Source organism: Rhea pennata, chromosome 1, assembly GCF_028389875.1.
Source record: "Rhea pennata isolate bPtePen1 chromosome 1, bPtePen1.pri, whole genome shotgun sequence".
Classification (NCBI taxonomy): domain Eukaryota; kingdom Metazoa; phylum Chordata; class Aves; order Rheiformes; family Rheidae; genus Rhea; species Rhea pennata.
In genome coordinates, this window is record NC_084663.1 from 213937519 (window position 1) to 213951958 (window position 14440).

The 14440-nt window shown below is 39.6% G+C and overlaps 1 protein-coding gene across 2 annotated transcripts in view; it reads right to left on the reverse strand.

Annotated features, from left to right (window-relative positions):
* UVRAG (UV radiation resistance associated) overlaps nucleotides 1-14440 on the reverse strand; it is a 97183-nt gene that overhangs the window by 60696 nt on the left and 22047 nt on the right. For both annotated transcript variants that reach the window (XM_062567451.1, XM_062567450.1), the window contains exons 5-6: nucleotides 14149-14223; nucleotides 8525-8610 (exon numbers count right to left, since the gene is read on the reverse strand). In XM_062567451.1, coding sequence (XP_062423435.1) covers nucleotides 8525-8610; nucleotides 14149-14223 — 161 coding nt within the window. The remainder of the gene's footprint in view (nucleotides 1-8524; nucleotides 8611-14148; nucleotides 14224-14440) is intronic.

The following is a 14440-nucleotide window of genomic DNA, read 5'->3' on the forward strand; positions in this document are numbered from 1 at the left end:
ATACACATTTTAATTCTTGTCCTGAAGCAGTTAGTCAGCCTAAGGCTAAACTCCACTGCATAACCAAAAGGGAAGATGCATAAAGTCAAGTTGAAAAGACATCAGGCTTCCCCAAAGGGAATTGTGTTTTTCTATTTGCAGTCCACATGATGGATACAAGATTTGACACCTGAAAACAGGTCTTATCCTTTAGAGGGAGAAGGGGGAGAAACACCAGTCAGTATTCAGGTGACTCATTTCTTTGAGCTGCATACTGCTACACTTTTTCCTGGAGCTCATCCCCAAACTCAAAAATTTCCTTCCAAGAGAACTAGCTGTAATTCACAGTTGTAGAACTGAGTTAGAGAAGAGAGACCTGGCACTAGACTAGCACAAGGCAAGGGCTACTATAGGCCGGTCAGCCTCACCTCCAACCCTGGAACGCTGACAGAACAGCTCATTCTGGATGTCATCTCCAGACATATGGAGGAAAAGAAGGTGATCAGGAGTAGCCAGCATGGATTCACCAAGGGGAAATCCTGCTTAACCAATCTGATAGCCTTCTAGGATGGCACACATGGTTGGGTAGGTGAGGGGAGAGCAGTGGACGTTGTGTCCCTTGACTTCAGCAAGACTTTTGACACTGTCTCCCATAACATCCTCCTAGAGAAGCTCAGCAAGCGTGGGTTAGACGAATGGACAGGGAGGTGGATTGAGAACTGGCTGAAAGGCAGAGCTCAGAGGGTCGTCATCAGTGGCCTGGACTCCAGTTGGAGGCCTGTGGGTAGTGGCGTCCCCCAGGGCTCAGTACTGGATCCCATCCTGTTCTACTTCTTCATCAATGACCTGCATGAGGGGACAGAGTGCCTCCTCAGAAAGTCTGCAGATGATCCCAAGCTGGGAGGAGCGGCTGACACACCTGAAGGACTGTGCTGCCATTCAGAGAGACCTGGACAGGCTGGAGAGCTGGGCAGAGAGGAACGTCCTGAGGTTCAATGAAGGCAACTGCAGGGTCCCGCAACTAGGGAGAAATAATCGAGGCACCAGGACAGGCTGGGGGCTGACCTTGTGGAGAGCAGCTCTGCAGAGAAGGACCTGGGAGTGCTGGTGGATGGCAAGTTGACCATGAGCCACCAATGTGGCCTTGTGGCCAAGAAGGCCAATGGTCTCCTGGGGTGCATTAGGAAGAGTGTTGCCAGCAGGTGGAGGGAGGTGATCCTGCCCCTCTCCTCAGCCCTGGGGAGGCCTCATCTCCAGTCCTGGGTCCAGTTCTGGGCTCCCCAGGACAAGAGAGACATGGAGCTACTGGAGAGTCCAGCGTAGGGCTATGAGGATGATCAGAGGGCTGGAGCACCTACCCTCTGAGGAACGGCTGTGAGAGCTGGGCCTCTTCAGCCTGGGGAAGAGAAGATTGAGGAGGGATCTGATCAATGTGTACAAGTACCTGAAGGGAGAGCGTCAAGGGGACGGGGACAAACTCTTTTCAGTTGTCCCGTGTGACAGGACAAGAGGAATTGAAGCACAGGAAGTTCCGCCTGAGCGTGAGGGGGAATTTCTTCCCTGCGAGAGTGACGGAGCACTGGAGCAGGTTGCCCAGAGAGGTTGTGGAGTCTCCTCTGGAGAGATTCAAGGCCTGCCTGGATGCAACCCTGTCTAACATGCTCCAGGTGACCGTGCTTGAGCAGGGCTGTTGGCCTAGATGATCTCCGTAGGTCCCTTCCAATCTTACTGATTCTGTGAGATGGTCCTAACTATTACACAAGTATTCTGCAGCTCCTCAATCATAAATGCATTCTTTTGTAAGCTTTAGTTTATAGAAAGACCACTTCCCATACACATCTCCATTTTGAATCTTCAAAAAAATTAGACCAATCTCCTGATGAGATCTTTAATCCACTACATTAATTCTCTGTCAAAACACAACGTTAACTTTTCCTGATGCTGTTAGGTGCTTTTGAGATACAACTGAAGTCTTTGCCCGGGCCGAAGGATAGAGCAATTGGTAGCACTGATCTAAAAACACTACAACCATTCCCAGGACAAAGTCATCACAAAGATGTGATTCTCAGTGTAATTCCTCCCCAAATTCTGCTTTTTAAACACTTCCAAATATCTGTTAAATTAGTTTAAGTAAGTGACATGCTGTTCCTCTTCTACTGTAATCAAGCTACAGAAAGGATTAAGATGAGGAAAGGATTGGGTTATGATTTCTAACATAATCCAAAATGGATTCATCTGTATGGTCTTTTGATTGGTATGACAAATAAAGAAGCAGAATAAAGCTGCTTTTGAAGCTCTGCCCAAGACCTGTGTAGTGTCTCCTCTGAACAGCATTTTGAAATTGAATTTAATCAAGTTTTTAACAACATCCCTGTTGTACTTGTGGTAAAAATCTGCTACAACATAAATGTTTTATTCAATATGGTCTTGCCTCGGCTGCCTGTACAGTAAGGAAAGCCAAATCTTCCAGGTAAAAGTCTTTCCTATTTAGGAACATCAAATCTGGTCATCACAGAACTGCCACACTTACTTATCACAAGCAAAGGGAAATTTTAGTTGAGGAATTTACTAATCTAGGAACACAAGTGAGGCCAAGAAGAACCCTACACCTTCCACGCTTGGGGTATTATACTCCCAGATCTGCTGGGAGAGTGCAATGGCAGCAGCAGTAGCAACATTAAAATCTGCAGTATCAGCCAACAATTTGATTACGGAAGCTAGTCACAGAAAAAGCTAGGACAAGCCAGCTGAATGACAGCATCTCCTGCCACACACACGCTACCTTCTCAAGGTGCAACAGGAACACAAATACCCACAAATACAACATTGAGATCTTGGTCAGGAACATGACTTGGGATCTTTGTCTGAGGAAAGAACAGCAAAGGAAAGCCAGAAAGCAAAGATTTAGTGGATATTTTTAAATATCTCGTTTCCCGATTATTTGCATTGCTACATTAAATTTCATCAGTACAATTTTAGCTGTAAAAAGATCATTTAAACACCTCACTCACATCACTTCGCTCCTATTTTCCATATCACATTGTGTTCTCCATCTAGGAGAACTTTTTTTTAGACAAGAATGAAAATGCAGCTACCAACTTTAATGAATAATTGGAAGGAGAAAAAAAAAAAAAGAGTTAATTAGGCTAGATCATTCAGTGGTCTAATTCTCCATAAAGCTAAACCAATTTTAGCCTTAAGTTAGGAACTGCTGCTTATAAATATTCTACAACAGAAAAATCTTACTGTGCTGCTGGCTGCCAAGACACTCCTGCATGGTTAAAGACTGACTTGTCTTGCACTGCCTCTCTAGCTGGAAACAGGCCAATGTACCCCAGTAACAAGCCTTTGCTCAAAGTGGTACAAGCAAGGTCTTTCTGTGCTCACTCGGTTGCTCCTCACTTAGAAAGCTTATGAAAACCAGCTTCGTGTTTAGCATAATTTTCATGTGATAAAAATAGCTGCCCAAAAGCAGTTACTACATTTTGATGTGTTTCCACTATGTGGTCTCAGACAAACAACTCTGAGCTAATAACTTTTTCAATGCTACAACTGCTCGTACTGACCTCTTAGTTTGTCTATTATTCATTTCACAGATAAATTTATGTAAACTTTGTTTGTTAATTAAAACTGCTCCTAAAGATGGAAGAATTTAAACATACAGGCAATAGTTGTTACAAAGCTTCTTTCTCAGCATAAGCAGAGGTAAACAAAACAATGATTTTTATATGGTGTCTCCATATTTCAGACTTCGCCTCTTAAGACAGTTGGTTGCTAACAACAACTCAAAAGTATCAGATTGCAGACAAGCACTACCTAAATTTGTATTCTTAAATAAATTAGTCTCAATCATAAACATTTATTTTTCTTTAAAAGAAAAACTCTATTACGAAATATAAATCCTGAAAAAGTCTGTAACTTCAAGGATGTCTCTGGCCTGTGAGATTACAAAAGATAAAACAGGAATATTTCAAGCAGTGAGACTTAAGACAATTTGTAGAAACTGTATTTCTACTTATCATGTACGAGCATGCCCATGTTCAACAATATTGAATATTGCCACAGGTTGCCCAGAAAGCTTGTGGACTCTTCATCCCTGAAGATACTCAAAATCTGGACATGGTCCTGGACAACCTGCTCTAGGTGACTCTGCTTGATCAGGAAAAGTGGACTACATGATCTCCAGAGGTCCTTTTCAACCCCAAATATCCCATGATTCTGCAATATTGCTAAATGTGCATTTGATTCGTTTCAAGAAAAAAAGTGGATATAAGTTTTCGAGCCCCCTAACCTAGAATGCAATAATTACTTGCTGGTTCAGAAAGTCAGCCCTGGTCCTCTTCAGAGCAGTGTTTTGTCATTGGCCACCTTAGGCCATTAAAAAAAAAAAATCACTAAATTGCAACCTGCGCTGTCATTTCTGCGAAATGAAATACAAGGGAATTGTTCACTTAACTTTATGATCTGGTTACAAAAGTCACATTTACCTGTTCAGGGCGCTGCAGGCATATTTGCTTGTGACCAGAACTATAAGGACCTGGGTTTTTTTGATAAAGGGATGCCCTGTGTGTTCTCTGCAGCTGCTCTTTTTCAAGACCATTCCACTAGATCAGATTCACACGTGGTAGCAGCACTGGAAGCACTTTAACAACTTGCAGTATTACTTAAATCAACTTCACCTAGGATAGATAGGACTAGTAATATCACGGTAGTTACTCGGAGCTGCTCTTTTACACATCTCCAGTGCTGAAAATGCAACTTTTTTTTTTTTTTTAATCTTAGCAATAATACAACCAAAAGTGTTTTCAATTTATACAGGCTGACCCAAATAGCACAAACATGCCATCCCATCTGCTAAAGCAATAGCTAAATCAAAGAAAGAGGTTGTGACTGGAGAGATTAAGAACATAGGAAACAAAACTGCAAAGAGCCAGGTTTTCTTAGTTCTTTTGTACTGTTTGTCTCCAGGCAGAATTCAGAAGAACTTCCTGCACTTGCATATATAGACATGAAAATGTTATCAGAGATTCAATTAGTTTAAGTGCTATAATAAAACCATTGTAGAATACATGGTATATTGTTTCAGTCCCTGAATACAAAAATACAATGTTTTAATATAACGGTCTTTAAGTCTTTAGTGATTGCCAGTATATCCCAATTTCACTCAATACTGAAAGGTCTATTTTTCAAATTTTAAAGAAAAGAAAGAATGGGAAACTAATAGAATACTAAATATAAACCTATTCCCATCAGTGCTGCAAACGTGCTGAGTCTGATTATGGAGACATGTCCAGAACATGACCTCAGATGTATTTGGCCCATCCTGTGTGTTATGTGAAAGGTGAAATGTGTTACTGTACAACCTATTACTACCAGCTACATAAAATACAGAAAGCCTTGAAGTGACCTATTCTCAGCAAATATGAGCATATGGCCAAGGGGAGAGAAACCTCAAAAAATTTAGCTTTCCAGTTGGGCTGGTTAATTTGTCAGTTAGTCTTTTTAAGGCAAATGGCTGTAAGAACATTAGTCATTTCCATATGGCACGAACAACTTATTAGCAGAACAATGTTTGCCTGAGGATCTTGTCTCTGCCCCAGAACAAGAAGGTTCACAAGGTGCTGAGAACTTCCTTATGTGAAACTAAGCTGTCTGGCTACATAAGCTTTTTCCTCCTTCTTAACTAACTTGTAAACCCATATAATTAAGCATCTGAGCACACATGCACCATTTTAATCCAATACTTACAAAAATTCTACTGTTCACACTATGTTTATTAAAAAAATCAACTAGGAACACTAAATGCAGTCAAGCACGTGCTTTTCATTACGGGCTATTCATAAGCTTAAAAGTTGCAGCTATTCACTTCATCGGAGAAAAAAAATATATATTTATATACAATTTTTCCTTCCTCAAAAAGCAGTTTCAGCAGCTGACTGAAGCCAGTAATAGAAATTCTCGTTTTGCAACTTCAAGGGGTAACAGTTAAAACAGAACCTGCTCTCTATTCCCTGTGCCGTAGAGCCAATCACAGTAGCTATGCAGTACGGCACCACTGGTATAATTCAGATGCAGATACAACCATCCCCAAGACTTGCTTCCTTTGAGAAGTTTAAAATTAAACCAGTACAATCTGTTCTTCATATTCGTAATATCCCGTAAAAACACTAGGAAACCACATGTGCAGCTTGTGAATTTTTACTGCAAACACAAATACCAAATCCTGAAAAAAAGTCTTCAAAACGTGGGATTTATGTGACCAGATGCAAACCTTTACAGTGTAGACACTTCCCTATTCTCTTTATAGCCAATGGACAGAAGCAGGCGGACAGCAATTCATTTCCTCCCAGTGTAAATGTCCTGTCAAATGAATTACAACTCAAATTATGCCCCTCTTTTGGTTATAAGTCAAACTTCCTCATAAAAATAAAAAATCTCTGGGAAGATTTCCACAGGCTAATTACTCAATTCTGGACTCCAGGAGAAGGCAACAAACCCACACACTGCCTACTAAGAAGAAAAAAACACCTGCCAAGAAGAGACTAGAAGTTATTAGAAAGAAAAAAAAAAAAAAAGAAGAAGAAGAAAAAAAAAGCTATCACAAGTCTTTTGAGCTAGATACCGAGAGTAAGCAGTGGTAGAGTGGTAGTGAAAGTTTATCTGTCCAAAGTTGAGTTGATGTGGAAGGAAAGATAAAGGATCCAAAACCACGTGGAAGACCTTGCCTCAGCTCCCTGAGAACACTCTTAGTTTGGATGGAAACAGGCAAAAAAGAAAACACATACAGGTGTGCTCACAGATTATAACTTAACTTCTGTAGGAACCAGACAATGTAGTATATGTTCCTCAATAGGGCAGGTAAAGTCAACTGAAATACAATCAGTAGCATCCTGGTGGTGAGGGCTGGGAAAACCTCACTCCTTCTGGGACAAAGTAAAAGCAAGCAGGAAGCCTCAGCTCAGAGGCAGCGTTAAACAGGATCTCTGCACAACAGCGCACCCAAAACCCATAAGAGATAATGCCTGGAGTCCAACCTTTCCAAGACCAAGCAAAGTGTGTGGCTCCAGTAATCAGGTTTCAAAACAGCAATGGAGAGCATCCAGCAAGAGGAGCTCTATCAAAGCTGACATCTTCATTTGGCAGCTTTACAAGAGACAGTCACTGGCGGGAGAAGGGCCACAGCTCAGATCAGACAGAGTTAGACAGGGACCAGTCAGTCAAGTTAGTGACCGGCTGATATAATAATGAATATTTTTCTGGAATGCGTATGACACTACAAAGAAGCACAAAGGAAACTGAAAAAATAAAATGCATGAACAAAGCAGCCAGAATGACTGACAAACACTTCCTAAGTTTCATTTAACAAAGATTAAATTTTAGATAGTATAAAAGTTCATTTCTAATGGACTGTATCTGAAAGCAGCCGGAACCACATATTACACCCCCGGTTGTTTTCCATGAGAGTTAGACAGACATTTAGAAGGCAGTCTTTACCTTAAATATGTTTTACAGAATAAAAAACCAACACATTTAAATTTTAGGAGAGCTTATAAAATAGCGGCTTCTGAATAAGCGACCTAGAGCTAACTTCTACCACCCCGCCGTCAGTACAGAAAATACAGCTAACACTTCGTACAGGCAACAGTGACATCTACTGTTAAGGTTACTAAATGAATTAGATTTATACAATTGATAAACATGTTTTTCCAATGACCTGAAAGCATATTAAGCATTTCCTTCACGAGTTTTCTTTGTAGAACGTCCACTTATTACTACATAGCTGAAGGCAGCAACTTAAAAGCATCTTGTAATACGCATTCCTCAAACCCAACCCACTGACAGTGTTTAAACCCTCTATTGTGCTTTCCACAGCTAACAATCACCAACCATTATAATTAAAGCTGATCTGGAAAAGGCCTTCTTGCTTACCTCCCTACTAGCATTTCATGTTTTTCATAACCAACAGGCAGACAGCTGAAGTGTCCATCCAAAGGTGCAATTATGTCTCTCACAGCACAAAGGCACTGGAATAACTGGGTCCTGACTACAGAGCATGGCTTTTCTGGATTCTAACGGAGGATTGTGCAAAAGGTAAGTTCAATTCAATGGTTTAACAAAAAGTCTTACTTGCATAACTGCTTCGTTTTAAAAATATCACTTTCAGCCAGGTTAGTTTTTGGCAGGGAGGTATTTTCAGTTGTTGTTCTAATGCGTTTAAACCACTTTTTGTTCCACTGAGGAGAATGCAGCGGGGCTTTCCACAGAATTTCCCCAGTAATAAAGTTTCACAGTTTCAACATTCACAAACTAATCCATGAGGTAAGCTCCACAACCAGTTCTGTATCAGAATGACTCAAGCAGAAGTCCAGAGCATACCAAGGAAGAGATGTCAAACCTCATCTCCTTGCTACCAGGGATAAGTCAACACTACTTAAAAATCTTCCTTGCAAATTCCAGTCTAGAAGTATTTTGTATTTGGAAAGGCTACCTCAACATACACTACAGAAATTAAAATAGCTACACAGAATATTCTCAAACACCTTACCTAAGCAAAGAGAAGACATCATAAGAGTTACGAACACAGTTCTGATCCACCTGGAGAAGACTATTCTTCAGGGTACCTGAGTGATCCTAAAGGCAAAGAAAGAATGTTAATTTAAGAATCAACACATTCTTCCATCTTGACTAAAAGCATGCACCTTCTGGAGGAGAATAACTGATCTTGTATTTAGTACATTTTAACTCTGTTTTGATACAAGCTCATGGGCTGTAAACAGAAGAGGCAGTTTTTAAGAGGCAATAGCAGCAGCCCAAGTCAGGCCTACAATAGTACTTAACTATCAAATGTTACAGTATTAGCATATTTAGCTGTGTTCTAGACCTAGCATGCATTTTCTTGAACTGTAGTAACTATTATTGCACAAGTCATTTTATGCACAGAAATACTGAAGAATGCAATTGCACTGTTGACTTTTTTCAGCTTCAGATCTATTTCACATTCAGTAACATGATCACAGATAAGAGTACAAGGTGTACAATGCTGACAAAAAATGGATAAAGAATTGAGTTTTAACATGTCTAACAGGCATCTAAATTTTGAAAGACATTTTGAATCATCTGTTATGTTGGAATGATGTGAATGAGTTTTAGAAAGTCATACAAAAACCTTCAGTGTTCTTAAGGGACTCAAGTGCACATTCTAAACAAAAGGCATCAAAAATAGGCCAGTGGCAATGCTTTATGCTGCAAATGTCAGATATCAAACTTTTCCATATCAGGCAGTCACAAAAATGCCTAGAAATGTCAAACTCTCATAACTGTTTTTTCATAGGACAAAAAGTGAATCCTAAGCAGGTCAAATGACTCAGCAGTACTATCAGAAATTTTATGGATCACAGGAAAAAAGCCATTTACTTCAGTGTAAGAACTTTCTCCAGACAGCACATGTGATCAGCTAGTTTCCTAGCAGCAACATAGGAATTGTTGCACTCATACCAAAGTAAATTACTTACATATTCTTCACCTGCCTCAACATGTTGTTCCCATACAGATGATGTTGAAATGGACAGTCACATTTCAACAACTTATTGACAAAATTGCATTAACCACATCTCAGGCAGTTAACATCCCTATCCAGCAAAAATAAGATTCCATCTAAATTATCAGCAGATCTATATACCACATTATGCAGCATATTGCAATAGAGGATATCAGCAGGTGTCTCAGCTCCTCACTCTCAAGATGTTGGATTCTAAATGATGAAACCCACACATACATCCCCTGAAAAAAAAGAATGCCAGCAGACAGACATCTTAATCCCAATGAACTAAAAAGGTGGAAAATTGAAAATGCCCAACAATCATTAGTAATGTGTACACCATGAGGAGGTCTTGTTTTGACAAATACTGTTTTCAGAAAGTGAAGGACAAAAAGTTAATTTTTCAGAGGAAAAAAAGTGGAGTGACCCAAAATAACTACTTTCAGAAAGGGGAAAAAAAAGTACACAGAAGTATCATGTTTTAGCCTTCTTTCCCCCCACTGCACTACAAGGCTCCCTACAGACTACACCAGAAGCCACTCTCCAGTAATGCTAGCATTAAACAGATATGCACAAAGAGACAGATACCAAATAGTCTACACAAACTACTCCACCAGCAAGAAAACAGCCAGAACATATAAAGAAAGGGTTCCAACCTTATTTACTAGAGAACAGCTTGCCCTTTGAAAGAAGAGTTTATCTACTTCTCTGCCACAGTATTTATTACAGATACTGGACACAGGCACATGTATTCGTGAATGCACACAGAAAAGTCTCTCTCAAAAGCAGCTGGGAATAGACTGAGGCTTTACTTTGCTTTTGCAAAGCAGTCAGGATCCAGCTGCTAATAAATAAGTATCTGGGGAAAGACTCCACCTGCACTGAAAGTCACATAATGCAGGGGAAAATAAGATGCAGCTTCTTGAAGACAGGAGCCTTTTCTGCTCGATGGTCAAATATCTAGCTACAGCTCAGTGTCGCTGATGAACATATCTTGTTCTTCCAGCCTCTCACCTCTGACCACAACCAAGTGTTTTGAGTGACAGAGTTGCAGAGACTAGTCCTGATTTTTTTAAGGTGATAACAGTAAGCTAGTCATTATCCAAAAGCTATGCTGTCTCCCCAAACGTGCTCTCTGAAAACACATCACTGCAGAAGTTACCCTCACTGGTTAGTAGTAGCAGGCATAAAACAGTTGGAAGAAAAATATGAAAGTGATAAAGCCATTGAGGAAGACTGAGTAGGAGAAAGTTCAGTTTAGAAAAACCCTTATAGCAGCCAGAACTCATTTTGTTGAGCCTGGGTAGAAAATTGAATTATACAAAAGCATGCAATCTCAGACAAAACCAAGAAGATCTACAAGTCCTAAAAGAACTGGAAAACTAAGTCCAGGTTGATAGCTTCAAAAAAAACAAAGAAACACACATGCACATCTACAAAGCTGAAGCAAGTCCAAACACAGAGTTTCTCCAGATGATTACCAGAGAGGATGAAGCCAATAGAGGGACAACAAGTGTTTCAGCAGCCTCAATGCCAGAACTAAATGAAAAAGGTAAGCAAGTTGAATGTGGCTATGATAAAGGGAACAGAATCCTACTGAGTTCTCCAGACAAAATAGCTGCATACTATTTTACAAAACAAGAACAAGCAAAAAAAAAAAAAAAAATCTTGAACAAGGTCAGAAGTTGGAGGTACAAACATGTGAAAGCTGCGTGTGGTCAAGGACATTGGCAGAAGAAACAGCTGCTAACTCCTCTTCTAGAGTTAGATGTTAGACACCTATAGTAAAGCAGTAACACTCTTCAGGGGACAGAATACACACACAAAAGATTTTAAAATCTTCTTTCCCAACTTTTTTCTCATGATCAACTAAGCATCCATTGCTGCAAGGAAAAAACAACTTGAGTAAAAATATTATCCAAGGAAAATATTCATTTTCTTCTTGGATAATCAGCATTGCCAAAAGGTCAAGGGAGGTGTTCCTTCTTCTCTGCTCAGTCCTGATAAGGCCACACCTGGAGTGTGGTGTCCTGTGCTGGGCTCCCCAGCACAAGAGAAACATAGACCTACTGGAAGAAGTCCAGTGAAGGGTCACTGAGACAAAGCATCTCTCATATGAGGAAGTTGGGATTGTTTAACCTAGAGAGGAGAAGGCTCAGGGGGATCTTACCAATGTGTACAAATATCTGAAGGAAGGGGGTAAACATGACAAAGTCAGACTCTTCTCCATGGTGCACAGTGGCAAGACAAAAGTTAATGAGCAAACTGAAATACAGGAAATTCACTTTGAATACAAGACTTTACAGAATGGGTGACTGAACAGATTGCCCAAAGAGGTTGTGGAGTCTCCATTCTTGGAGATATTCACCAATCTCCAGACACTGTTCTGGGCAACAACTCTTGGTGATCTTGTTTGAGCAGGAGGGTTAGACTAGATCTCCAGAGGTCTCTTCCAACCTCAACCACTCTGTAATTCTGTGAGCTGCTAAACTGCAGCTGGACAGAAGGGATGGAAGAATAAGGCAAAAGACCAAATATATTGCCAAGGACATAGAATTAAAAGGTATTCCCACATTCAGTAGGGAAAAAAAAATAGAGTCAGTGATGAAATTAAAAACAGTAAAGAGGCTCTGGATATGGTTCTTTTATTTTGTGATTTTTTTTTAAAATAAAATTGCCTAGCTTACCTATAATTTCTCCATCAGTGCTGGTGCTAGAATTTATCACACTGCTCCTTTATAAGACAGGAGCCTGCTAGAAAACAAGTATTTTTAGCATAAAAAATGCATTCTGGAGATTACTTTGGATGAAAATGGGCCTCACGATTGTAAAAGTGCAAATATAGTACATTATACAGTGCAACTGCACACTAGTTGTATAGATTTTGAAGTAAATAATTTTGCAATTACAATGTTCATATATGAACATGTTGCTCTTGCTGTTTGATGATCAGGAATACATTCATTTAACCACTAAATCTACAGTTTTAACTACAAAACCCTTGTGAGAGTGTCTAATGTCTTTGTCCTCCTGCAATTCCTTTCAGACTCCATCCTCTCAATATGGCAAGCCCGTACGATAAAAAAAGAAAAAAGGGGCAATTTGCATTTAATTCCAGATGAATCAAGTAACACTTAGAGGTATATCCAGACAATGTGTTTTGATACTTTGAGTCCATGAAACATCTCCGGAACACTTTACTCAGCTTTCAACAATTCTCTTATTTTAGCTCATGGAGTGACCTTAGCTAATGACCAAGACATTTTAGAACTATAAACATTCAGTTTCCACACTAATAAAATGCACAAGTTACAGGAAAGGGAAGGAAAAAAAAAAGATTTGTGCTCATCATAGGTTGGGACTGTATTTGCAGCTTTTCTACAGAGCACATACAACAAGCAGAACCACAATGTACTTTTAAAGCCTAACAGCTAGAGAGCAATTCCTGACAACACAAACGATCAGGGAAGCAGACAGCATTACCATCTTTGAATTCAGACCCAGATTATTACTTCTGAAACCATAACAACCTGGAACAGTATCCTGTTTCAGCATAACTGAATTAAAAGCACCAGGAAGCAGCATCTGTGTTGTATACCAAAACCTTTAGAATTTGAAAGGCAACCATCAAAATATTGAACACAGTTTAGAGGTCTGCACATAGCCAGAAGAGTCTGGCAACGAGATGTAGCTCTTAAAAGCCTCTGAAGAACACAGGAGATAATTTGCACTGCCACATGTTGAGATGTATTAGCATATTAACTTGCTGTTCTACTAGACTGCATGTATGCCAGCTTCTCGAACACTGTCACCTTGTCACTTGCTGGGCTTCTTCCCATATACGTGTGTGTATATCTATATATATGTGTATGTATGTATATGTGTATATACATGCAGTTAACCACATTGTAGACTGTAAAGCCACTGCTTCAATTCAAATCCCTGTTAAGGCTGGACTTACTGGTTGAGCTATGCATAGAGAGCAGCTATTTGTCAAGGGTCATTTTCTCTCCAGCCAGGTGCTCCTTATATAACCTGTCTACAGCACAATAGTACCAATAACAATTTGGTACAAAGATTGTCAGCTGTGCCAGTCACATTAAGGCATAGATGTTAAAGTTTAAACAGCATTGCTATATAATTTGGTTGCAGTCACAATACTGATTGGACAAGCAAAAATTACAGTGGAGTCCTTGGAAAATACATGCGGTGAAACAGTTGCAACACAGAGCAAGTAAATAGCTTCCCATTTAAAAATCACACACTGTTTTTAAGATTGATAACCACCACTTACTGTGCTTTATTTGCCATAAAAATGAGTATTAATAGACGCAATTTTCAAGATGTTTTAAGTTTGAATGAAGAGTTTGTCTCAAAGATCAATCTTATAAAGAATATTTTCTTCAATCTGTTTCTTTTTGGTTTTAAAATGCTGTACATTAAATCTTCCATGAATAGCTCAGGTGTCCACCCAGCAGGGATGAGTTATCTACTGTGTCAAAAAAGTATTCCTTCTCAAAACTAAGCATTTACATGTTTGAGCACGCAAGTGTGAAAATTTATGTTTAGAAGTTGAATTTCAGCTTGTCATCACTACTAAACAAGTCAGAACAAATATGAAATATCCTTACCTTCTGTTCAAATGAAGCTCCATAATAACCATCATTGAGACCAAAAATAATCTCATTGGGGTTTCTTGCATGTATCTGCAAGAACAGCAGAAAATAAACCATTTTCAGACAACACTATGATGCCGATATGTTGCATTTAAGCATAAGTTGCTCTATTTGATGGTCAAATGCAGCTTTTCAGTTGCTATGATTTTAAAGTAGATGAAACTCTAGAGAAAACTGAATTTACACATAGAAAATGCATTTGCTTTTTAGAATATGGTCTAATCTAAACAGGTCATATCATTGTAGC